General features: G+C 37.1%; 1 protein-coding gene and 2 long non-coding RNA genes across 11 annotated transcripts in view; 2 read left to right on the top strand and 1 right to left on the bottom strand.

The window, feature by feature from the left end:
* The window catches only part of znf341 (zinc finger protein 341), a 147,145-nt gene that overhangs the window by 43,936 nt on the left and 75,626 nt on the right, over window positions 1–27,583 (top strand). For all 8 annotated transcript variants that reach the window (XR_007193369.1, XM_048241466.1, XM_048241467.1 and 5 more), the window contains 2 exons: window positions 4,170–4,378; window positions 4,518–4,726. Coding sequence is in view for 7 of the 8 variants with exons in the window: in XM_048241466.1 (XP_048097423.1) it covers window positions 4,170–4,378; window positions 4,518–4,726 (418 nt within the window). In the remaining variant the exon portion in view is untranslated. The remainder of the gene's footprint in view (window positions 1–4,169; window positions 4,379–4,517; window positions 4,727–27,583) is intronic.
* LOC125293523 lies at window positions 6,280–11,041 on the top strand. 2 transcript variants are annotated; one of them, XR_007193372.1, is made up of 9 exons: window positions 6,280–7,114; window positions 8,615–8,738; window positions 8,945–9,032; window positions 9,139–9,291; window positions 9,434–9,493; window positions 9,670–9,879; window positions 10,005–10,147; window positions 10,251–10,331; window positions 10,440–11,041. It is a non-coding gene; the product is annotated as an uncharacterized LOC125293523 (long non-coding RNA). The 2 variants fall into 2 exon arrangements; XR_007193371.1 differs by lacking the exons at window positions 6,280–7,114; window positions 8,945–9,032 and having other exon boundaries at window positions 8,080–8,738.
* On the bottom strand, window positions 23,554–26,810 carry LOC125293524. The gene is made up of 5 exons (XR_007193373.1): window positions 26,699–26,810; window positions 24,419–24,535; window positions 24,186–24,285; window positions 23,865–23,940; window positions 23,554–23,747 (listed from the first exon to the last, which is right to left on the bottom strand). It is a non-coding gene; the product is annotated as an uncharacterized LOC125293524 (long non-coding RNA).

Below are 27,583 nucleotides of genomic sequence, written 5' to 3' on the forward strand. Positions count from 1 at the left end.
TAACATTATTTCAAAAATTATAGCTAGTCACATGGTCAACATTAGCTAGTTAACTAGGTTAAGTAACTTGGTTAACATTATTATCTTTGATAACATAGTTAGCATAACTGGAGCAAAACATTAGAGCCATTCCAACTGTTAGTTATCGTCAACTATCTACCTAAATAATTTAACCATTTAAATTATCCACCTATTTAACTCAGTTCACCATATTAAACCTTATCTACCAAGCAAATAATTTAACCAAATAAACCCATCATATTTTTGCATTTTCATGCACTGTATTTCCTTCAGGAAATGCTTTTCTAGTTATTATTATAACCTTTTCTTTTTACCTTTTCAATAATTAATGCGACTCTAACCACTTAACGTACAGACATGTTGAAATAACCGTTCTGAAGGTCTGGAGGGGCAAGAGTTATTTTATAGATTTTAAAAAAGTATATACTTTTTGGAGAAATAAAGGGATTAAAAATGTTAAAAAGCCTTCTAGTTATTATTATAACCTTTTCTTTTTACCTTTTCAAGAATTAATGCGACTCTAACCACTTAACGTACAGACATGTTGAAATAACCGTTCTGAAGGTCTGGAGTGGGGCAAGAGAGTTATTATTTCAGATTTTTTATAAAGTTTATACTTTTTGAGAAATAGGGGATTAAAAATGTTAAAAAGCTCAATTTTTCCCCTTCAAAGGCTGTGATGTCATAATGGCCTAAAGGCAGCTGCGCTTGTTAAGCTCCCAGAGTAGTTCCCGGGCTAATTAGAACACTGACACAGGTGTCACCTGTGAAATCAACTGTCTCAGCTTCTAATGCATACAATCTGGTGCTCCCTAAAACTACACATCCTGTTTAAGTGTTTCCCGTGTGTCAAAATAAAAGTCACAGCCATATCTCATGCTTTGCGCATTATATCTCCAGAACGGTTTGACGCATGTGCTTCAAATTTGGTACAAGTGTTTGTATGACTCAAAGATGAAGTGAGTTGATGTTGGAGGTCAAAGGTCAATGGTCAAGTCAATGAACACTCTGAGTGCAATATCTCAAGAATGCCTTGACATACATGCCTGAAATTTGGTATGAGTATTTGTATGGATTCAAAGATGAAGTGAATTGATGTTGGAGGTCAAAGGTCAAATGTCAAGGTGAAAAACACCTTGAGTGTTATATCTCAAGAACGCCTTGACACACAAGGTCTTTTTGTACGAGGGTTTGTATGAACTCAAAGATTAAGTGATTTAATGTTTTTTTTTTCTTCAGGAATTTCCCCACCAACTTTAGCAGCTTTCCATCCACTATTGTAATTCCTTTGGCATTACATTCTAGTTATTATTATTATAACCATTTTTTCTTTTTACCTTTTCAAGAATTAATGCGACTAACCGCTTAACGTACAGACATGTTGAAATAACCGTTTTGTAGGTCTGGAGTTGGACAACAGAGTAACTTTTTCAGATTTTCTTAAAAGTTTATACTTTTTGAGAAATAGGGGATTAAAAATGGTAAAAAGCTCATTTTCCCCCCATAGACTTGAATGGCTGTGATGTCATAATGGCCTAAAGCCAGCTGCGCTCGTTAAGCTCCCAGAGTAGTTCCCGGGCTAATTAGAACACTGGCACAGGTGTCACCTGTGAATCAAACTGTCTCAGCTTCTAATGCATACAATCTGGTGCTCTCTAAAACTACACATACTGTTTAAGTGTTTCCCTTGTGTCAATAAAAGTCACAGCCATATCTCATGCTTTGCGCATTATATCTCCAGAACGGTTTGACGCATATGCTTCAAATTTGGTACAAGTGTTTGTATGGACTCAAAGATGAAGTGCGATATCTCAAGAATGCCTTGACATACATGCCTGAAATTTGGCATGAGTGAAGATGAAGTGAATTGATGTTGGAGGTCAAATGTCAAGGTCAAAAACATCTTGAATGTTATATCTCAAGAACGCCTTGACACACAAGGTCTTTTGGTACGAGGGTTTGTATGAACTCAAAGATTAAGTAATTTAATGTTTTTTTTCCAGGTATTTCCCCACCAACATTAAGCCAGCAGCTTTCCATCCACTATTGTAATTCCTCTGGCATTACATTCTAGTTACATTTAAATTATCAATATTATGTAGGCCTATAAGCCTTTATATACAGTATTAAGCCTAGGACCGAGTTCTAACTAATAGGTGATTTGCCCACCAACTTTCTCTTTCGGGGAATCATGAACAAACAGGTCTCTTGCGTTAGACCTGTTTGTTCATGATTCTCTGCCTTCTACTTACAACGTTTTTTGATACAAACTTAAATTAATTGCTTTGTTTCATTTCAACACACTCTCCCCCTGTTCAATGTGCTCTGACTGAAACGGTGGTGCGCAGAAGTGGCAAGCGGCCGCGCAATCTTTCTGCTTATGATCATCAGATGAGAAAACGAGTCAAAAAACAATCACTCAGTTTTTTGTCTCCTCCTCTGTAAAGTCTCTGATTCGACACAATATAAACTGACATAGACCCTAAGTTTAATTCAAAACACAGGGGCAATTTACTTTAAAATTTTAAAACTTTAAAACGGCATTATCCGTAGGCCTAGAATTAATCTTCTATTCATTTTCTTTACAGTTCAATACAAGAATAGTTTCAATGCCAAAACTCTAAAGACTGCTTGTAGCCTATATTGCATTCAAACAAAACAACTCTGAAATGTATAGGCCTATAGGTATGTAACACTAAACTGGCAAATATCACAAAAAAACATTAGCATCACAAGCAGCTCCAGAAGCACATACAGCTCTGAAATTGGTAAAGGCCTATTTTCTGTATGTGTACATTTGTTCTTTATATTTTACAGCAGCAAGTAGCTTAATTGTTTATCCTGCACAGCTGCATTGAAAAACTCTGAGCAAGACATTTAATTTAAATCTCATGCTGCTATCAGAGCTGCTACGATATGAGACTCACAATGGCTCAAATGAAAAGCGCATTCTCTGGTGGGATAGTGATGACAGAAATACCGAGAGGGATGAATGACAGCAGCAGGGTTTTCCTTTATCTAATAGAAATCGGGCAGTCTTTGTTCATAGTCTAACTTTTCAATACGGAACGTGTGTTTTACCTTTCAAACATGGAACGATTACGTATTTTACAGAACGGTTGGCAACCCTAGTCAAGTGACTGAATGACATAACAGCGTTGCTGTGAACCCTGCATGCATGCATGCATTTCATAACAGATGATATGAAAATATGAATGCTTACATAAAGAATTGTTCCCAAAGCAGTAGCCTACATTATTTTTTATTTATTGCCAGCAGTGCCCGGGAGCAAACACCAGGAAAACATGTACTCTGTTGATTGTCACAGTTAATGTCATCAATAAAAAACATCAATAATAGTAACCCTTCAAAAAGTGTATAATGACATTAGATCAACTTCATTTATCCTAAAAAAAGAAATTTAGTGTGCAGCAGAGGTCAGAAACATATACACGGAAACCGCACAATCAGATGCAAACATACGTTAATTACATAACACAGGATACAAAATGGAGACACTTCCACCCTAAACCAATGACAGGGTCTAATTAGAACAGTATTTCACAATGCCAGTAGATAATAAAATAAACTAGAAATGCAATGACTAGGAATTCCAAGGAATTACCAGTGCATGAAAATGCAAAAATGTTGATGTAAAATATCATGTATAGTTACTGTAAAACAGATAATGTAGAGATGGTTACTAAGGTGTTGGTAGGATAGGCATGGTGGTTGCATAGTTTAATGAAAGTTGATAGTGTAAAAGTAGACAGTTTAAAAGTTGAATGTACTGTAGATAGTTTAAAAGTTGTTTAAAAGTAGACAGATAGTTAATGAATATTGATAGACATATAGTTTAATGGATGTTGATAGAAAGATAATTCAATGGATGTAGATAGACAAATAGTTTAATGAATGTTGATAGACAGGGGTGCGTTTCTCAAAACCATAGTTGCTAACCTGTTAGCAACTTAGTTGGTTGGCAATGGGAAATTGCATTTGCAATCGATTTCCCTCAGGATCGATGATAGTATCTCTATCTAATCAAGGTTTTATTGTTCATGTGAAGAGTATGGATTGAGATAATTGTCTCATGTGAATGCACCTCTTGAGTGTGGTCAATCATAGTTTGTTTGGTTTGGTTGTAGGACAATCAGAATGTTTTGTTGAGACTGCTAAGACCCACTGTGAAGGGCATCTTGAAGTGGATCCTGGGGGTGGACATAAACCAGAACCCCAGGTTAGGAACAAACAGATCATTGTCATTGACAGCTCTTACCAGTGCCAGTTCTGCATGGGGAAGTTCAGCACTTACTTTCGCCTGAAGTCCCATATGACTCAACACAAAAATGAACAGGTAAGCTTATCCTGCCATAGTACAAGTACATACTAGTTTATATCACATGAACAGAATGGTTTTCCTGTAGTCTGGTGTCCACTCCACGCTGGCAGCAAGTATTCTGACAAACCTTTCTCCTCTGATTTTGTCAATGTAGGTATACAAATGTGTGGTGAAAGTTTGCTCTCAGACGTTTCAGAAGCTTGACTTGTTTCTGGAACATATTCGCACACACCAGGATCACCTCACTTACCGTTGCCACCTTTGTAGTAAGGTGTTTTCCACATTGTTTGAACTGGGAGTGCACCAGTACTCTCATAACCTCTGCCCTCAGAGGAACCAACGCAAAGAACTGACTTTATACAGGTGAGTTCTGTTGATATCTAAGGTCAAAAGGAATCTAACTGCAAATTGCAAGATCCCCCCTCTTTGCTAAATCATAGCCTGTGACTACGAACACAGTCTTTAGATGTGTGAGGTTAGTCATATTAGTTGTGTTAGACCCTAAATACATGTACCAGGGTGTTTAAAATACACACTTTTTCATTTGTATGGGCCTGTTGTCCACACACACATAGTGTTTTAGATCAATCAGCAACAGCTGATTGTAATGGCTAGGTCACCTGCAGCCAGAGGTGGGCACAAATACATCAAAAACTATTTTGTTACAAACTACTAATACTGGCTCATAAAATGTAATATAATAAAATACAAAATATTGATGAAAAGTGTATTTAACTAAAATACTGTACAAGCAATTAGTAATTTGAAAGTACAAAAATACCCACACAATAATCATGGTATACCAACTTAAAAGACACTAGAAGGCATATTATTGAAAATGTATCCCGAAGAGACAAGAAATACTATTAATTATGGTAACACTTTATTTTAAGGTTCACATGTTAGCCACCAATACATACCTAATTAATACCTGTATTAGTGACATGTAAGGCATGTGTTAGGCAATATTAACCATTTGTTAGGTGTGTATTCACAAATTTCTTGTTCATGACGAATTAGGCCTTTAGTATTGATATAATCTTAATAATGACCTTGTAAGCCTTGATCTCTACATACTAATTAGTAGTAAGTACCAAAATAGAATATGCATAACCTACTTGTATACTGTCTGAATAAATCCCAAATAGTAGGAGAACAGTTGTAGAATAAGCAAGTGTATGGCTCAACCTCATTGCTGCATTTCACTGCCCAGGTTGCTGTGTGAAATAGCACTTCATAACTGGGAGATTGGCTCCAATTCTAAAGTGGAAACTGGTTCCTTGGTAGCAAGCACATTATCATCAGTAATACCTCTGCAGAATGTACTTATTAGTCATGAATTGGTTCCATATTCTAAAGTCAGGCATTATTATTATTAAGAATTATATAATGGGAACAATACTCTCAACCCATTACACACACCACACACACACACGTGCACTTACGCAGACACACACACACACATACAAACACAACACACACACACACACACACACACACACACACACACACATTCTCACACCTCCAACACCAGCACCCCTGTGTTGCTGAGAGACGGATCACTAGCGGGGTGGTTATTTTGGTACTTACTACTAATTAGTATGTAGAGATAAAGGCTTACAAGGTCATTATTAAGATTATATCAATACTAAAGGCCTAATTCGTCATGAACAAGAAATTTGTGAATACACACCTAACAAATGGTTAATGTTGCCTAACACATGCCTTACAAGTCACTAATACAGGTATTAATTAGGTATGTATTGGTGGCTAACATGTGAACCTTAAAATAAAGTGTTACCTTAATTATAATAATTATTAATAAATACATACATATAATAATAATACTAATAATAATAAATTATCAATACTTAGTAATACTTAATAATACTTAATTATCAATAATAATTATTATTACTGTTAAGCTATTAATTATGTACACTGAGGCTCCTATAAGTAGATCTGGTAAAAAAAAATGTAATCAGCATCCCATATCAATGTAAACGATGATTAAACAGACAAGAAGCAGACTTTGCAACAGTGGAATCAACTGTAACATAGCAAACTACCCACCATCATTTCCATAACCATTGAACATCAGCTATTAGGTACCCAAGGTCATGGGGTCAAAGTCATCATATGGGGGTCCATGTCTTAATGTTCTCCCTTAGTATCTTATCTGTATCGTTTTCAAATTTTAGTCTTGTAGCACTTGACAATTCAAGCTCCTGAAGTTAGTTACTTTTTATTTTTTTCAACTTTCATAGGAGTTAGCACACCTCTTGATGATAATAATGCTAGCCGCCAGCCTTGTCAAAGTTAACTTTGCTAACATTTTGCTGAGCCTACCCTAACTTCTGAACCTACTGGTAACTTCAGTCATTTTCATTTATCATGCTAAAAATCTGACACCAGGCTGTAATGTCTGTATATCTGTAATGTTGGTTTGGCTCTTCATTGATTCACTTATCTGCCAAACTTGTTTTGAAGATGTTCATAGCAAAAATGGATGCATGCATAATTAATCACAGTGTATGTAATTAATTAGATTATTTTTTTTAAGCGATTGCACTCTTAGAAAAAAGGGTTCTTGTGGGTGCTAAATAGAACCATGGGGGTTCTTTGCCAAGGAAATAGAACCTTTTGCCTGAAAAGGGTGCTATTTCTTACTCGCGAGGATTATTTGAACTTAAACGACCGTTTATGGAACCCTTTCCCGGAGAAGCTCACTCTGCTGCAGTGGATTTAACGGTAAGTGGCACAAAGTTTTTTCTGCTTTTTCCCCATTCATAATCATTGCCTGTGTGGCCTGCAAATCGAAACATTAAGTGATACTTCTTTAAGCAAAAGCAAAGGGCATTCCCTGTAAACGTCGGTGGGCGTTAACACATGACGGTCAGCTGTCAGAAGTAGTAAATTGTAACGTTAGAGGTTCGTTAAATAATGTTAGCAGCAGCTAGCTTCTAGCTATCATAGACATTGATTCACCCTAACGTTACTGGATCCATCATTAAGATAAGTTTTGTACTTTCTTGTCAGCCTGGCAATAAAATCCACTATCGATTATATGATTTCGAGCTTGTATAGAACGACACTACTGTTCAATATCCTCCCTCTCCCCGATTGAGTTAAAGCTATCTACAGCTAGCTGCTAGCCTGCTAGCGCTAGCTGTCGCTAGCTAGTGAACATAGAGTGAGCAAAGCAGAGTAATCAGCTACTAACGTCAGCTAACATACGATGCAAATGATTTGGCAATAACTAATACTTCATTAGCAGACTGTTTAGTTAAATTACAGGGAACCCAGCCAACAAGTTAGGATAGCTAACAGTAGCCAATAGTACTATAACAGACTTCTGAAACACATACAGATAGCTAGCTACCAGTTGAACCTCGTTCATGTATCATGCTGGGCTCATTGCAAATTACAATGTATTTAGCAAAGATTGTTAAGGCGGAGCAAGATACTTCGTCGTAGTTCATGTCTATGGGCGCGAAATGGGGATCGAATCCTGTCTGCATAAAGAGGCGTGTCTATGACGTATTGATGAGCGTACGTTGCAACCGGCCAACAGCAGCGGCATAAATAACCGGCGCACACCTGATATAACCTGATTTTCTCCAGACTGAAATGCTAAAAATGTACCTGAAATGTTCAGAAGAGTTTGAGGATCATGAAAACGTGCCCGAAATTCACATTCCTAACTCTATAGAACCAAGACCTTAGCATATGTGGTAAAATTCTGAGCTATGTCCATAGACTTCAATGGAGCAGTCGCTGCCTCTGCTCTGCGTAAAGGGGGATTATGACCCCCCCTTGTGCGATCCGGGTTCCCGGAAGTGGCTCCTGATGAAATATCTTGCCCTGCCTTAATAATCTTTGTATTTAGTACATCTGTATAGCTAACACTACGGCTCTGGTGTCTGTAAGACAATACAGGCATCTAAAAGAGGATGGAACTCACTAACTCACTACAATATGTACTTAATGTCTCTATGTCTTATTTTTCATTTTAGATGAAGATGTCTGTCAATGGCTTCAGTCCATCAATTTAATTGATGGCAAAAAGATAGTATCCATTACCTTTGACTATCTTTCATTAATCTTTAAGTGTCCAATTTGCGATGTAAAGTTTTACCTTGCCAAATATTTGCAACATCTACAGCTACTTCATCAGCATCTTCCTGATTTCTGCATTGTTTGCATTATTTTTAATGTAATTAAAGTCTATTGTCATACTTGCATTAACAGAACAGCAAATTGATGGGGAGACTGCTGGGGTTGACAGAGAGGATGGTTGAACAACTGTTTCCTCTGATGAAACACAGTCTTGTTTTTGAGAGGTGGAAAAGTTACGCAAATCATCGTTGGTTCAGTGAGTATACTTCATTAATTTCTCCTGGTAAAGCGATTTGGTAAAGAGATTTTTTTCATGAAGGTTTTTAGGACCACATGTTATTTTTTTCTGCCTATAGACTTTTGTTATTTTTTTTCCTGCCTATTGTTTAATAACGCTCAGCATCTCCTCTGCTACTAAAACCACAAGTAGGAAAATTCTAATTCCAATGATTGTTCTTTCAGGTACCCAAACCATAAAAAATACACTGATGTCCTGTGGTGTCTGATCACTAGATATCCATTTCTTAATGACCACAGCTAATCTGGTTATGTATGTTATTTTTTTACATTTTGTTATGGAAAACATCATTCCTCAATTGAATTCCTATACTACTCTGACTCTGTCTGAGTCTCATAATTCATGTCTTTACTCAAAGGAGACCCTGCTGGAGTGTCTTAGGAATAAGTTCAAAAAGGAAAGGTCTCCTTTGATAAACCTGACGACGGTGCAGGAGATTAAGAGAAAGTTTGGTGTCAGAAGACAAAGATTTGTGGACCATGTGCCTCTGGAGGACCCACCTGGACATCAGGTGCCATTTTTACAGTACATTCTTGCTTCTCTTTAGCCCGTTTGTTTTCTTGTCTGTATGTCTATATGCTAGCTAGTCACAGTAGCCACTGTTTGTCAGTACAGATATCTTAAAATTACACATTTCTCTTTGCTAATTTTAGAGAGCAAAAAAGTACAGAGTGGGGGTCCAGATGTCTTCTGATTACGAGCCAACACAAGAGGTTTGTAATATGTTTGTGAATGAAATGTTGAATCATACAACAGTTAGGTCCGGCTACATTATTTATTTATTTATTTATTTCTGATTGAATGAAAGACTATCTGTCTTGAGAAAATGTATATTATCATTGCTCACATACGTTTTGCATTCTCTGCATGTCTTTTTTTTTTTTTTCAGATTATGTTGGACCTTGAAGCAGTTGGGGAGGACTACCACAGCTTTCAAGAGCATATAAACGCCATAAAACAATTAGTTGTGCCGTCGTCAGCCAGATATTAGTCATATAATGGACAGGATGAGGCAAACTGTCTATAAGAGGGTAGAGCAAATGGGAAAGCAACTGAGGAGGTGATGGAGATGTTCCAATTTCTTTGGGTGCCAGAGCTGGTGAGTAGCAAAGTCTTATAGTAGTATTACTATAATGTGAGTTCAGTGCTGTTCAGTAGTAAGTTCTATAACCATTTATTGGTAACTACAATTTCCTCTGTTTTGTTTTGTTTGTTCATTTGTAGATCCATCATGAAATGAAGTTGCGGTTTGGACTGGACTTAAAGCTAAGCCTGCATAACACCATCAGTATATTGACCCCTAACGTCATCAGAGTGGCTGACAGTGGGAGTCGGAGGGAGAGGCCTACGAGATACTAACACAGATGGTAAGTCACCAGCTTCTTCTTTTCCCTTGCACCCTTCAATTGTTTAATAATAATAAGAACTATGTTTTAATGAAATCATTCTTTGTTTCTTTTGACATTTCAGACCTTCAAAAAAGTGCCTGCTGTCCTAATTTTGCCTGCCCTTTTTAAGGAGGATGCCAAGTTTCTGTATTGTTTAGACGAGGTATTTGATGTTTTTAACATTACAATTAACATTGCTTTATGTTGTCAATTCACAATTCACATCATAGACTTCTACAGGAGATCCCTTGTACATTTCTCATTTGCTTAGGAACCACTGAGCGTGTTTCCAACCATCATCTTCCAGGGTGGCGATACTCCCCTCCTTGCCAGGAGAGCATCCATAAAGATGGATGGCATCACAATAGCAAGTGGAGAGATGGATGTGCCACATGCCCACTAATGCGAATTTGTCATTGGCCCCTCCCCTGACATTGATGCTTCTTTAGGCCTTGTCTGTATTTTTTGTTTATATTTTCTTTTTGATGTTCAGTACCCAAAAGAGGCCCACCACACATTACTATTCTTTGAAAGACGCCTTAACCTGTCTATGTCTAAGCCCTCCACTCCAGTGTTGCGTGTGGAAAAAATGTTATCAGAAAGTGTGTTTTATAATCATTTGAAATGTATTAATTTGTAAAAATGTAACTATTGCTGTTTGGAGCGTATTTTTTTTATGCATTTTAGCATTTTTTATGCAAGTAATATAGAAGATATGTTTAAGCAATGAATATGTAAATTAATGTAAATATGTATCTATTGTTGTTTTGAGTGTCTTATGACACACATTTTTTGCGAGTAATATAAAAGATATGCTAAAGCAATGAATATGTAAATGAATGTAGAAATACTGAATACAGTACTTGAATGATATTTGACTGATGTGTCAATTTTTGATTGATGTTGTCTATTTGTATTTAACATTTCGTACACATTATACGCTACTTCTCATTAATTAGCACAATGAATGAATATGAGTAATAATGAATTAATAAAAGTAATACTACTACTACTACTACTACTAAATATAGCTGCAAGCAGCAATGTGGGGGCCAAGCAAATAAACAGAAGTTAGGATTGGACTGGACTAGATTGGATTGGATTGGACTGGATTGGGATTGCTGAGATATGAGCCCACTTTATGTGATTGTTGATTGGATTGGATTGAATTGGACTGGATTGGATTGGAATTGACTGGATTGGATTGGAATTGCGATTGCTGAGATATGAGCCTACTTCAAGTGATTGTTGATTGGATTGGATTGAATTGGACTGTATTGGATTGGGATTACTGAGATATGAGCCTACTTCATGTGATTGTTGATTGGATTGGATTGAATTGGACTGGATTGGGATTGGGTCTTGAGTCCATGTACAAAGTTTGGTTTCAATCCATGAAAGCGTTATGATATAGATAAGATATGAGCCTAATTCATGTCATAGTTCTCCCTAGTGGTCAAAAGACACCAAATGTATTGTAGCTATTCAGGATGTGTTCATGATTCCACATACCAAGATTGGTGTTGATACGAGAAGGTCTTGCTAATTATAGCACCCCTAGTGGTCAAAAGTCACCAGATTTATTGTGTGTCCTCAGGTTGTGACCACGAGTCCACATACCAAGTTTGAGGTTGATATGAGAAAGTATTGCTAATTATAGCGCCCCTAGTGGTCAAAGTACACCAAATGTATTGTGTGTCCTCAGGATGGGGTCCCAAGTCCATGTACCAAGTTTGATTTTGGTACGTGAAAGCGTTGCTGAGATAGGAGCTAACTTCCTGTAACTCTAGCACCCCCCTAGTGGTCAAAGGTCACCAAATTGATTGTGTGTCCTCAGGGAGGGGTTCCAAGTCCATATACCAAGTTTGGTTTTGATATGTGAAAGTGTTGCTGAGATATGAGCCTACTTCCTGTGATTATAGCGCCCCCATTGTGGTCAAAAGTCGCCAAATGTATTGAGCCTTCTCCTAATTGGGTCCTGAGCCCATGTACCGAGTTTGGTTTTGATACCTGAAAGCTTGGCGGAGATAACATTTCACTTCCTGTTTGGAGGCTTCGCCGCCAATTTCGATTGGTCGTCACGGCTGACCTGTTTTGAATAAAGGTCCAAAAAGCTATGCGTTTGTGAGGCTTAGTCTGAAGATCATCTGTGCCAAGTTTCGTGAAAATTGGATGAAATTTGTGACCTGTGAAAACTTTTAAAGGTTTTTGATGAAATCCAATATGGCGGTCCAATCAATTATGTTAATGTCAAAAGTTGATATGTGTCAGCCTAAGGCCCTCCCAAAGTCGTAACAGAGATAACTAATATGTTTTAATTTCAAACACATCACCCCATAGAGGCCAAAATGTACTTTTGTTAATTATAGCGCCACCTGTTGGTCAAAAGTCATCAAATTTATTGAGCCTCCTCCTAATTGGGTCTTGAGCCCATGTACTGAGTTTGGTTTTGATATGTGAAAGCCTTGCTGAGATCTGAGTTCACTTCCTGTTTAGCGGCTTCGCCGCCAATTTTGATTGGTTGTGACTGGCGACCAGTTTTGAGTATGGGTGTCAAAGGCAATGCAATTATGATACATGGTCTGAAGATCATCTGTGCCAAGTTTCGTGAAAATTGGATGAAGTTTGTGACCTATGAAAACTTTTAAGTGGTTTTGATGAAATCCAATATGGCGGAGGTCCAATATGGCGGAAAGTAACGTAATAGGAGTCGTTGAACTCAGGTGCATCAAGGGGTTCCAACTATATATCAATGTTCAAAATTGGACATACGGTTCAAAAGTTAAGTGCATGGATGCAACACCAACTTTGACCCATTGGTGGCGCTAGACTGCCTGGGGTTCAGACTTGAAAATTTGTGAAATGGAATATGGGAATGTATGGAATCAATGTGCCAAATTTCACAACTTTTTACTGTACGGTTCTTTGGGCTGCCATAGACATCCACTGGAGAAGAATTATAAATATAGCTGCAAGCAGCAATGTGGGGGCCAAGCAAATAAGCAGAAGTTTGGATTGGACTGGACTAGACTAAACTAGACTAGACAAAGCTGGACTGGACTGGACTGGACTGCATTGGATTGAATTGGACTGGACTGGACTGGACTAGACTGGACTGGATTGGGATTGCAGAGATATGAGCCTACTTCATGTGATTGTTGATTGGATTGGATTTAATTGGACTGGATTGGATTGGACTGGATTGGATTTGATTGGACTGGATTGGGATTGCTGAGATATGAGCCTACTTGATGTGATTGTTGATTGGATTGGATTGAATTGGACTGGATTGGATTGGGATTGGACTGGACTGAATTGGACAGGACTGGACTGGATTGGATTGGAATGGACTGGATTGGATTGGATTGGGATTGCTGAGATATGAGCCTACTTCAAGTGATTGTTGATTGGATTGGATTGAATTGGACTGGATTGGATTGGGATTGGACTGGACTGAATTGGACAGGACTGGATTGGAATGGACTGGATTGGATTGGATTGGATTGAATTGGATTGGATTGGATTGGATTGGACTGGACTGGGATTGGGATTGCAGAGATATGAGCCTACTTCATGTGATTGTTGATTGGATTGGATTGGACTGGACTGGATTGGATTTGATTGGACTGGATTGGGATTGCTGAGATATGAGACTACTTCATGTGATTGTTGATTGGATTGGATTTAATTGGACTGCATTGGATTGGACTGGATTGGATTTGATTGGACTGGACTGGATTGGGATTGCTGAGATATGAGACTACTTCATGTGATTGTTGATTGGATTGGATTGGATTGAATTGGACTGGACTGGACTGGACTGGACTAGACTGGACTGGATTGGATTGGATTGTACTGGATTGGATTGGATTGGATTTGACTGGACTGGATTGGGATTGCTGAGATATGAGCCTACTTGATGTGATTGTTGATTGGATTGGATTGGATTGGGATTGGACTGGACTGAATTGGACAGGACAGGACTGGACTGGATTGGATTGGAATGGACTGGATTGGATTGGGATTGCTGAGATATGAGCCTACTTCAAGTGATTGTTGATTGGATTGGATTGAATTGGACTGGATTGGATTGGGATTGGACTGGACTGAATTGGTCAGGATTGGATTGGAATGGACTGGGTTGGATTGGATTTGGATTGCTGAGATATGAGCCTACTTCATGTGATTGTTGATTGGATTGGATTGAATTGGATTGGGATTGGGTCTTGAGTGTATGTACAAAGTTTGGTTTCAATCCATGAAAGCGTTAGTAAGATATGAGCCTAATTCATGTCATAGTTTTCCCTTTCCTCTCTTAATAGAGCCATATTGTATGCTTAAAGCCTGAGACAGAGTATATAGTTTAAAAGTTAAATGTAGATAGTGTAATGGATGTTGATAGACAGAAAGTTGAATGGATGTTGATAGGCAGATTGTTTAATGGATGTTGATGGATAGTTTAATGGGTGGATGAGTGAATGGTTTGAAGAGGATGAATGGATAGAAAGTTGGATGAAATGTGTCTTATATCCTTGTAGAATGGAGAAACACAGAGTGAGTTGGTCTAGTTCAGTAGAAAGCAGTTGATACAGGTGCAATCAGTTGAACTGATTCTTTGATGGGGCCTAGATGAGCAGCTGGAAGATGATACAGGTGCAAATCAAGTTAATTAGTCCATTGTGATGTCATCAGCCCATGTTAAGTCTATGGGGAAATTTTGAGTAGTTTTTAATTAATAGTTTAAAAAGTATAAAAGTTACAAAGATGAAAAATACAAAGCCCACATGTCCTAAGTAAGACCCACTTAACGCAGTTTGAATGAAGTTTCTACGCTAAACGGTTGAAGCTGCATTCACCATGCTAGAAGAAGAAAATAACTAGAAAGCATTTCCTGAAGGAAATACAGTGCATGAAAATGCAAAAATATGATGTAAAATATCATACAGAGTAAAAACAAACTATATTGGTTGCTAGGTAGATGAGGTTTAATATAGTTGGAATGACTGAACAGTTAAATAAGTGGATAGTTTAAATGGTTAAATTATTTAGGTAGATAGTTGACGCATAACTGACACTTGAATGGCTCTAATGTTTGCTAGCAGTTATGCTAACTATGTTAACAAAGATAATAATGTTAACCAAGTATGCTAACTAGCATGCTAACAATGTTAAAATGCTAAGTATGCTAACCATGTGACTTAGCTAATTTAGCTAATCATTTTTAGCAGTTTTGCTAAAATGCTAACAAAGATGCTAACATGCTAGCATGCTAACTTTCTTAACCATGTGACTTAGCTAACTTAGCTAATCATTATAAGTAGTTTTGCTAAAAATGCTAACTAGCATGCTCATGCTAGCATGCTAACCATGTGACTTAGGCTAACTTGCTAATCATTTTTTAGCAGTTTTGCTAAAAATGCTAACTAACACGCTAACATGCTAACTATGCTAACCATGTGACTTAGCTAACTTAACTAATCATTTTTAGCAGTTTTGCTTAAAAATGCTAACTACGTGCTAACATGCTAGCTATGCTAACCATGTTACTTAGCTAACTTAGCTAACTAGCTACAGTGGGTAGGAGTCATAGTTGATGACAAGTAACAGTTACAATGGCTGAACAGTTAAAAGTTCAGTAGTTTAAAAGCGTTAAATTGTTTAACAGTGAAATATTGTAGTGAGGACTTTTATTTTGAAACAGTTTTTGGCAGAGGAAGCAGTTGAACAGGATGTGTAGTCTTAATAGGGCCAGTTTGTATGCTTAAAGCCTGAGACTGGCAGTTGGTCCAGGTGGCCCGAACACCTGCCATAGGATTCTAATTGCTTAACGGCTCTATTGTGATGTCATCAGCCCATGTTAAGTCTATGGGGAAATTTTGACTAGTTTTTTAATTAATAGTTTAAAAAGTATAAAAGTTACAAAGTTGAAAAATACAAAGCCCACATGTCCTAAGTAAGACCTACGTAACATAGTTTGAATGAAGTTTCTACGTTACACGGTTTAAGCTGCATTAACTGCGTTAGAAGAAGAAGAATAAGAAGAAGAAGAAGAAAAAGCCTTGGAATAACAGTACAGTGCATTTTCATGCACTGTAATAAGAATAAGAAGATTTTCATGCACTGTAATAACTAGAAAAGCATTTCCTGAAGGAAATACAGTGCATGAAAATGCAAAAATATGATGTAAAATATCATACAGAGTAAAAACAAACTATATTGGTTGCTAAGTAGATGAGGTTTAATATAGTTGGAATGACTGAACAGTTAAATAGGTGGATAGTTTAAATGGTTAAATTATTTAGGTAGATAGTTGACGATAACTGACAGTTTGAATGGCTCTAATGTTTGCTAGCAGTTATGCTAACTATGTTAACAAAGATAATAATGTTAACCAAGTTACTATGCTAACTAGCATGTTAACAATGTTAAAATGCTAACTATACTAACCATGTGACTTAGCTAACCTAGCTAAGCATTTTTAGTAGTCATGCTAACTATTCTAACTAGCATGCTAACATGTTAGCATGCTAACTATGCTAACCATGTTAGCATGCTAACTATGCTAATCATGTTACTTAGCTAAATTAGCTAATCATTTTTAGCAGTTTTGCTAAAAATGCTAACTAGCATGCTAACTATGTTAACCATGTTACTTAGCTAATCATTTTTAGCAGTTTTGCCAGAGAATGTCTAATGAGGGGAGAACTGCCATTCTCGGAAAACTTCCGGTTTCTCAACTGGTTGCAGTTCCTTCTGTGGTTCCACATGAGGGGCCATTCGTCGAAAGTGCAGAATGCATGAAGGTCTATGGAGCTGTACCCTCAAAATCCACTTTTCTCGATATAATTTTTTTTTCAAGTAATTTGAGTATTGTATTCGAAAGGGGAGGCAAAGAAAATACACTTGGTTGAGTATTATATTTTTTAAAGTCACTTAATTGTTCTAAAAAAGCCTTTAAAATGTGTCAATGACGCCATTCATTAGCACAATGCTAGCGTGTTATGTGTAACAACTAATCCAACCTGTAAGAAATCAAAAGGACATAAGTACTGTTCATTCAACTTTTGACCTATAACCCATGTTGAAGTTATACAAACTCAAACTACAAACTCAAACTCAAAATCAAATCTGAGATTTGTCAACGACAATCAGGTGAAAGAGACAAATTTAGCCGTCTAGCTCCATTGACTCCCATTCATTCTGCACTCATGGCGATCGCCCCCAGTGGAACTCTGGTGGAACTGCATCCAAAATTCGGTACAATGGGACTTAATACAGAGTGGCAAGGCTCTCCGTAGACGGGCTCTGAGTTTTGCTAAAAATGCTAACAATGCTATGCACAATGCAGTAGTTTAAAGGGTTAAATTGTTTAACAGTAAAATATTGTAGTGAGGACTTTTATTTTGAAACAGTTTTTGGCAGAGGAAGCCGTTGAAAAGGATGTGTAGTCTTAATAGGGCCAGTTTGTATGCTTAAAGCCTGAGACTGGCAGTTGGGCCAGGTGGCCTGAACACCTGCCATAGGATTCTAATTGCTGTTATGTCATAAAGGGCAATGTTAAGTCAATGGGGAAATTTTGATAGTTTTTAATTAATAGTTTAAAAAGTATAAAAGTTACAAAGCTGAAAAATACATAGCACTCTTGTCCTAAGTAAGACCCTCATTGACAATGTTTGAATGAAGTTTCTACGTTAAACGGTTGAAGCTGCATTAAACGCGTTAGAAGAAGAAGAATAAGAAGAAGCCTTGGAAGAACAGTATAGTGCATTTTCATGCACTATAATAATAATAATAATAAGAAGCCTAGGAAGAACAGTACAGTGCATTTTCATGCACTGTAATAAGAATAAGAACAAGAAGAAGCCTAGGAAGAACAGTACAGTGCATTTTCATGCACTGTAAAAAGCCTTGGAATAACAGTACAGTGCATTTTCATGCACTGTAATAAGAAGAAGCCTAGGAAGAACAGTACAGTGCATTTTCATGCACTGTAATAATAATAAAATGCCTTGGAAGAACAGTACAGTGCATTTTCATGCACTGTAATAATAATAATAAGAAGCCTAGGAAAAACAGTACAGTGCACTTTCATGCACTGTAAAAAGAAGCCAAGGAAGAACAGTACAGTGCATTTTCATGCACTGTAATTAGAATCCTATGCCAGGTGTTCAGGCCACCTGGAGCAACTGTCTCAGGCTTTAAGCATACAATATGGCTGTATTAAGACTACAGATCCTGTTCAACTGCTTCCTGTGCCCAAAACTGTTTCAAAAATAAAAGTCCCTTTAAACTATCCAACTTTTTAACTGTTCAACTGTTATTAACTGTTCAACTGTTGTAACTGTTTGTCAACTATGACTCCCATCAACTGTATCCTCTGCCTTAAACTGTTTCAAAATAAAAGTCCTCACTAGCATCATTAGCATTGTTAACATTGTTAGCATAGTTAACATTTTAGCATAACTGCTAAAAATGATTAGCTAAGTCAGCTAAGTCACATGGTTAGCATAGTTAACATTATTTACATAGTTAGCATGTTAGCATTTTCAGTAAAACTGCTAAAAATGATTAGCTAAGTTAGCTAAGTAATGTGGTTAGCATAGTTAGCATTTTAGCATAACTGCTAAAAATGATTAGCTAAGTTAGCTAAGTCACATGGTTACTGTAACTGCCGTGAGCGGCCGGTGTTTTTTCATGGATGAATACAGGCGATCACTTAATTTCTACAGCTTATGTACACTACAGATCAATATTTTAGATCCCCTTCGATGTATTGTCATAATCAAACACATATGTTTGTATTGATTTATTTTTAAATATTTGCGTTTTTTTACGACATGTGCCTGTTTCTGCTCCATGGCCGCTGTGGTTTAGCTGATATGAATGAGGGCATGTGTCCAAGATATCTAACAAACGTCACTCATCTTGCCATGATGAATTTGGCACAGCAGTCAGTCGTAGGATTTGTAACACTGTACTCTTTTCCCCAGCCATCAAAACAAAAAAATCTGCTTTTAGGCTTTGATATATTTTGATATTTTATGCTACGAGATGTGCCTATCTGCTCCGTGCGGCCGCAGCAGTTCAGCCGATATGAATGAGGACCTAAGTCTCAAAGTTACAGTAGCCTATGCTATCTGCCAAATCGTCACTCATGTCACAGTGTCACATCAGTCATAGGATTTGTTACAATTTACTTATTTTCCCGCCGTCAGGACCTAAAATTCTAAACATTATAGCCTCCGAAATCACCTCAGCGAGACAGAGTAACAGGCAAAGAGATATAATGTCTTCTGCACCGAAACGCCGCAGATTTAGTCTGGCCGAGACGGTTTTGATTTGCACTGATCCATCTCAGGTGCTGGAAGAAGATCTTCCCATATTGGATGGCAATGACACTGATGTAAGTTGCAAATGTAATGTTGGCAGTAAAAGAATATGACCGTAAACAAAATATGTCAGTGATCGCTAAGTTGATTGCTAAGTTTAGCGCTAACTTTCACTAACGTTGAACACTAGTTCTAACACTAGTGTAGGACTACGTCCATATGCTGTTAGCTAGCTCACTATGGCAGTCATCACAGTAGGCTAATCCTTATCGAGTGACAACAAAACTTCTGAATGGATGTCAATTGGTTACGTCAGGGGTGTTCACCTTTGACCTAGATTTTGTTGCGAGAGCTGGATGGATAGATAGATAGATAGATAGATAGATTGATTATTGTTATTATTATTATTATTATTATTATTATTACAGACTGTAGATAGGGCTAATATTGAATCCGAACAGACTTTTGGTGTGCAACTTTCATTGTCAGTGGGTCAAAATGGGAGGGGTTGACCATCTAGACCAGTTTCGAAGCTATTACAATGTTGGGCGAACTGGAAAGAAATGGTGGAAGTACCTGTTCTGGGGACTGTTTGACATAGCAATTATAAATGCACATATTGTGTGGCAGCTTCAGCTCAGGCCACTTCCTAAGGGCAGGAAAACCTGGGGCCTGAAAGCCTTCAAACTTAAAATCGTGCATGCCCTATGTGATGATTTTTTTGGCAGGAAGCGGGGTGTCCAGGGCATCAATACCCTGGGTATCGACTTTGTAGTGAGTAGGAATTTAAAAGAAGGCCACTCACTTGTGCGCTTTGAGGGGAGGAAAAAGGGATGTGTAAGCTGCATTAGAGCAGGGCGCCGCACCAATAGTGGGCGGTGCATTGAAACTTCTTTTGGCTGCTCAACTTGTTCTGCGCCATTGTGCAAAATGCCACCATGTTTTCATGAGTTTCATGGTATGTTATAGTTTATTGAATAGTTAATGAAATGTAATCTGTTAGGTTTGTGTTGCTTCAGTCTAATTAATATAATACTGTTGTTATAATAATAAAAAAATATATATAAATACATAATAAGGTTTTAGTCGGAAGTTCTTTCTTGCTGTTTTTTATAATAACAATACCTTTATTATTAGTAGTAGTAGTAGTAGCAGTAGTAGTAGTAGTAGTATTTATATTACTATTATTTTATTGTGTTGTATCAATGTAATGGTCTCTTATCACTAATAATAATTGGCTTATTCTAATTGGCCTATTCTAACTGCTGTAATGTTATGAAATGGTAGTCGCTAAATGAAAATGATAAAATTCCATCTGCTGCTCTTTGCAGACTAGATTAAAAAAATATTAACCCCTGAACTACTCAACAGTTTCATATTTTTTGCAATGTAATAGTTAAGTTGGTCTATCATATATTTTTAGATGATATTTTAAGATTGAAAAGCTTCTCTTTTAGTCTTTTAGTTGTCATCAAATCACAATTTCTATCATTTCATTTAGATCAATGGCAGTCTATGGAAATTGTGCATACATAATTGGCAATGAATTATATATCATTTTAAAAAGCAGTTTCTGACCTTTAATATGAATGTAACTTGTATTTGACACTTTGCCTTACTTTTTAAGTCATTTTGCATTATTTAAAATATTACTGAAATTGCCTTTTTTCCTGGAACTTCCAGGAATCAGAGGCATTGTTGTAACATTCTATTGGGGTATAGAGGGTTAAACCAAAGATCCTTGATTACTAGCAAGATAGAGCAACGTAATTCGTTACTATGGGAGCAAAACGGGACAGTTCCGGTCTGCATAAGTGGGAGTGTCACCCTACGTCACTAAATAAACTTTCTCTCTTAATAAGCAATAACAACAGATAAACATAATTGTGTTCACAGTATTATTGTCCATAATCATGTATGATACCAATGAATCATTCTTAAGGACATGATATGAATAATTTAATTAGTCATGTGAACCGAGCTAGCTAGCTAGCTAACGCTAGCTTAAAATGCTATACAAGTGGATGGTAGTAGCTATGGCAATACAGCTATGCGCTAACAAGTGAGTAGTAGTTGAAGGACTTCGCTTAAACTTAATATACTGTTGCAAATTCGCTTGAGTATAAACTATCCACTTTTAACTAATGTCAGTAGTGTTATTCAGCTAGTTGTCATTTCAAAGAAATTACACTTCTCCGTTTAAAATGTTACCTTAGCTAAGAGGCTAGCTAGCATGATAACAACCGGACAGTAACTGGCAGCAGCATGGTCTAATATTAAGTTATTTTATTACAAATCCGAACACTAAAAAATTACACTATTAGGCTTGAAATGATCCCAAACACTTACAGATTATGACACAATTTTCCAAAAAACCCTCAACAAATCCAGAAAGACAAAATGACCAATTTATTGGTAAAATTCCACAAGTCTCCATTGACATTAGTGCAGCAAGGGCTTACTCTGGTCTGCATAAAGGGGGATTTCCCCCCCTCCCCCTTGCAATAATCGAACGCGGAAATTGTCGAACGTTTGCGCCTCTCGCTCCGCTTGAACCCTCTCTGGTTAAACTATTTGTCTATCAACACGCATTAATCTTTCAGTCTGTCAACAACTTTTAAACTATCTACAGTACATTTAACTTTTAAACTTTCAACATTCATTAAACTATCTGTCTATTAAACTATGGTGTCTATTAACAACTGTTAAACTATCTACATTCAATACATACACTATCTTTTAAACTGTCTACTTCTAAACTATCAAATTTTCTTTGTCCTAGCTTCATTCTCATGCACTCATAATTCCCTGGAATTACATTCTCTAGTTGCTCTATTGTGATGTCATAATCTAATGTTAAGTCAATGGGGAAATTTTAGTAGTTTTTCACTGGGTGAAAAGGCTCTGAATCAGGGAATATTCATAGTGATATGTGTAATATCAGGAAATATATTGGTTGATATGCTCCTGATATTTTAGTGCCAATTGCCATATCAGGAGCATATCAAAAGTCCTGAATGGGACTGCGACGACATGCAAGATATCCAGACTTCATATTCTCACCTGATATGATCCATGTTTCAAGTATTAGCTACTTATATGACCCCGGACACCTCTTGTTCTTGTTCCCATATACCCCCTGATATGTCAAACATGGGACTACGCATATACAGCCCATATACTGCCAGACACAGCTTTGCAGGCATTTATGTGTATGCCTTTATTTGCTTTTCGATAGGCTTTATGCCTTGATTTTTAAAATGAATCATGTGATTTATATATGGTGATTTATGTAATGGTTTTAAATGTGAGATAGTACATAACCATCACTGAGCTTATTGTGCATCTTTAACTTAAATAATATTTCACATTAATTTTGCATACACTTAATTACATTATTTACTTACACCTGCTAAATCCCAATGACTTATTTTACTTTACCATGAAAATTCATATACTGTACGACAGGCAATACAATTTGTTACATGGCCTTTATTGTATTTATCAATCAATATTCAAATCAACATGGCTTTCGGCCTGCAGGGGGGGCTTACGAGTGACACTGCCCCTCTCAATGACCTGCCTCGAAAGTGAGAACAGAGACTTCTGCTTGACCACAGTGGTTTAAACAGTCCATGGTCTGGGCGCAGCAACGTCCTTTAAAACATTTTGGGCCCTTGTCCATTACTCTTCTGGTATAGATGGTAGGGAGAGGTGCTCTGATGGTCCCTTTGGCAGTAAAAAAGTCAGGTGTCTGTAAAAAAGAGAAAGAAAGTATATGTTACAATTGACCCTGTCCGTGAATATAATTAACTCAGCTTGTGTGACAAATTAAAGCAAACCCACAATAGCAGCCTAGACGTCAGGTGCAATAGTTAGAAGTAATGGAGATATGTATTACAGTTGTGCTCATAAGTTTACATAACCTTAGCATACACATACATTTAAAAATCATCTGATCTTAATGCCTTTAAAAAAAAAAAAAAATCCAACCTTTAAGGAACACTTATTTATTTTACGATACATTATTCATTCACAAAGAAAATTGCTGTCCTTAAAGGTTGGATTTTTCCTAATTTTTTTAATTAAGGCATTAAGATCAATTTCCAAAAGTATCATACCTAATTGCAACACTGTCTGCAGAAGCTCTTTCCTTCTTGCTTAAACCACCTTTCTGATGCCTAACATAGATCCTCCCCCAACGTGCAGTGCCAGCCTCTGGCTCCAGGCTGGGACTTGCTGGATGGCACCTAAAAAAATAAAACAGCAATTGCTATACATTATGTTATTGTTGATTAAGATAAAAATCAAACATTAAAAAATAAGTTGGTAAGTCAATCAGGTGTTCAAACAAAAATGATAATTACCTTATGAAGGCACCCTTGCCACCATCACCATCAATGTTAATTATTGATATCAGTTTATTTGTGAGGGTTTCAGTTTCTGTAAATAGAAAATAAGATTTAACTAAATTATGATTATGCTCAGTTTGGCATATATTCAACACATTATTTACATTACCACCAACATAATGGTAAACATGGCTAAACTTCAAAATGTAAGACTATTATTAAAAACGACAATAATGATGATTAGTTCCTGTATTAATGCATTACATTGCACATTTGTCAAACAAATTAGAGTGTGCACAATGACATAGCCCTCATTCAAAACACACAAACACTTACAGCATGTTGAGGGCAGCAGCCATGGCTTCCAGTCATAGTCAAGTAGCATGTAGTAGTAGCAGGACAGACCGACTTTGCCCTGGTCTGTTGATGGAGCCCACTACAGTCATAACAACAAACAGACACATGAAAAAAGGGGAGAAACTAAACACAGCAACAGACACAAATACATGCACACACATTATAATGTTATTTGCTATTCTACGTGTGTGTGTCTGTCTGTCTGTCTCTACCTGGTGAGTGAACTCTCTTGCGGGATTGAAACTTCTTTTGTATGGAATTGGCACACATTTGGAATATTCCAGAATGCACTCAGTGTTCTCAGGGAAGCAGTCCTCACAACTCACTGCCTGCAAACAGAGAACAGAGGGAAATTAAGATGAATAAATTGCAAAATAAGCTTACACATAACGTGAAAAGACTATCACTGAAGCACTAATGCCCTCACATGCATCTTAAATAAACACATGCCTTGGCACAAGTCAGGTATAACCAAATAAGGGCTATGAAATGAAGAACATTTTGCCTAATGCTACCCATACATCAGAAACCTTTGACAAGATTTGGCTTTCAAGCTTTACTCAAAAGACTACAATCTTTCAATAATCTTACCCAAATCTGATCAAGTCTTCTGGTGTAAGGATGGCTTAATATAACACTATACGTTACCCTTCACAAACTAAGTATCCCTTCACTTGTCGGCATCATATTGAGGTACATCAACCCCTGTTCACGTTAGCCTGCATAGTCATTAGCAGCCACTATAAATGTAGCTTCTAGAAGTTATTAACGTTTTTCATGTGACGTATTCTAGGTTCTATAGCTTTGTTTACATCCACCTGGTAGGCAAGTGATAAGTTGAACCCATTGAACATCGTTGTCTGCAGCTGCCTCTCAGTAGGCTACATCTCTGTATTTCAGCAATGTCAACATTTCAGGCATCAATAAAGGTGATGATGAAACGTTATCCCATTGTTCAATATTTGCTAGCCTGTCACAGGAACGTTATTTCGCTAAAATCGCCCTGATTTGGTGCATTGATCTGTATCGATAACGTTATGGGAGAACCTGCATGTAGCCTATGGTAGCCTAACTTTTTTTCTCTGTTCAAAACTCGGTTTACACGAAGACGATAGACTTTCTTAGAAGCTGTGAAATTTGGCCAGAAAGGAACATGTCTTCCCTCTGAAAGTTGAGACAAAATCAAACAATATTTGATAATTTAACTTGAACTGAACAGCGACAGGTTTTGGTAGGCAGTAGACTCAGCAGACGTTAAAACGGTAGCCTACATAGCCATGCAGCGTCAGTCAGCATCATGTAACATTATGTTGTTAAAGTCATGAATCCTGTAACATATTATAACATAACAGCGATAAAAGATAATAAAGATAAAGGTAAAGAGAATTCATAAACTGCTTATTTCTTACATGACTGAAGCAGTAGCCTAGGTTCAACAGTGGTGTTTGAGGTTGCTGTGTTAAGTTTTGTGTGATCGCTAAACATCTAAATCAGTTTATTTTGACAGATGGGAGTTAGCCTAACTGACCTGTAGGCTATAGCACATAAGCCTATTCTGTTTTCATTTATTAGCATTTGTTGTGATTATATAATCAAATGACACTCATGATAACGTGACATAGGACAGGAGATAGGTGATTGATGTCCACAAGCACGAATTTCACGAGACAAATTAGAACAAACTGTAAAAAAAAAAATCTTGCCATGTTTAAAATGCTGCACTTTTTCCCTTCATAGCCTATCTCTGGCAATTCATTTTTGGATGACTGTAGATAGTTGTATTTTAGCCTATGTCTTCGTAGACAGTAGGCTACACCATTAGGCCATCTTGAGAATAAAAGACTTCACAGCTGCTAATGATCATCCTCCACAACCACGAGGATAGGTAGGCTAAACGGTCGTTTGTCGCCTTTTTGCTTCTTATTGTAAAACCAACTGTTAGGGCATACACAAGTGGTCGGCATCCCGGTCAATATTTGATATTAAAATTTCAATTTTGAAGCTATTTGTAACTATGTGTAGCCTATGCAACCGGACTGTTGTAGGCTTGCCTACCACTCTCTGCAGTGCCTTGCCTAACATTCTTGCCTACCACTCTAGTTGTAAACAAACGGTCACATGACATTATGACGTAGGTGCAAAACCTTAATAGCTAGGTTAGCTAACCTACTCGTGCCTGATAGCCTTGGCCATTTCATTCAAACTAAAACTTTACATCCATAACTAAATCTCAGACAGACTTGTTGAATATGATATTACTACCATTCCAGATATTCCACACAATGGTAAAGTTATTGGAAAGTTATTGGAAGTTAACATTAACAGCTAGCGTGCGAGCTAACGTTAGCGATGTTAGCTCGCAAGCTAGCAAACGTTAGCTGATTCTAACATGACGGTTAACAAACGGTTTTGGTTAACATTAATGCTAAAAACAGTATTTTCCTAATTAATTCCAGTTTTCAATTGGCATACAAAAGTACTGTAGTTCTTACCTTGGATATGATGACGGCAGAGTTTGTACAGCTTGCAGTCAGATGCATGACAGAAAAGTGACGGTTGAAGGAGTTCGTTGAAAAGTCAGTCAGGGGTGGGGGATGGGTATGCTGTATGTATCGAGAGGCAAAGCATAAGAAATCTTGTAAATTATTAGGCCTGCATATTTTAGTTACATTAAAATGACTACCAAACTGATTTTGTAGAAGTGTCAAAACATAGTAGCCAAGTGGGCTATTACTACTATTCTGATTATTAACATTATTGGTTCTCATATAGTTTGACGTCAATTTCATTTGAAGCCTTGTTCCTTAATTAAATCAACATTGGTTTATCAGTCACCCACGTTTTATAGACAAGTTAGCCTACAACATGATTGATCCATTGTTACGTTGGCCCACAAGGAAGCTTGCAATGTTAAAATAGTATGAAATTATAGATGCTCAACTTTAACAAGTTTAATAAGCCTTTTTTATGTGTTATGGTTTGTAGCATATAGTATGTATTTATTTTCAATATAGGCTATTGATTGAATTGTTGTTTATTATTGCTATTCTTCTTAATGTAGGCCTACTTCAAATTGTTTAGGCTACTGTTAAATTTAATTTTGTATTGTAGTTATGTGGCAACTCCAGCTGAACCGAATTCGTTTTGGCAGACAGCATTGGGGACAAGGGGAAAGCAGATCATTTAAAATGTGGACTTTATTCCTCCAACAGATCTCATGCATATTATACATAAAAAGTAGGCTAGACCTACAGACTAAAGCAACTATAAAATCTCAAAGATATTGAAATTGAACCATAACCAAAATAATTAGGTAAGTAGGCTAGCCTTGACCTGAAAAAGGTAGTCTTTACACTGTAAATAGTCTATTTTTGAAT

The sequence above is a fragment of the Alosa alosa genome, chromosome 4 (assembly GCF_017589495.1).
Source record: "Alosa alosa isolate M-15738 ecotype Scorff River chromosome 4, AALO_Geno_1.1, whole genome shotgun sequence".
In the NCBI taxonomy this organism is placed as follows: Eukaryota; Metazoa; Chordata; class Actinopteri; order Clupeiformes; family Clupeidae; genus Alosa; species Alosa alosa.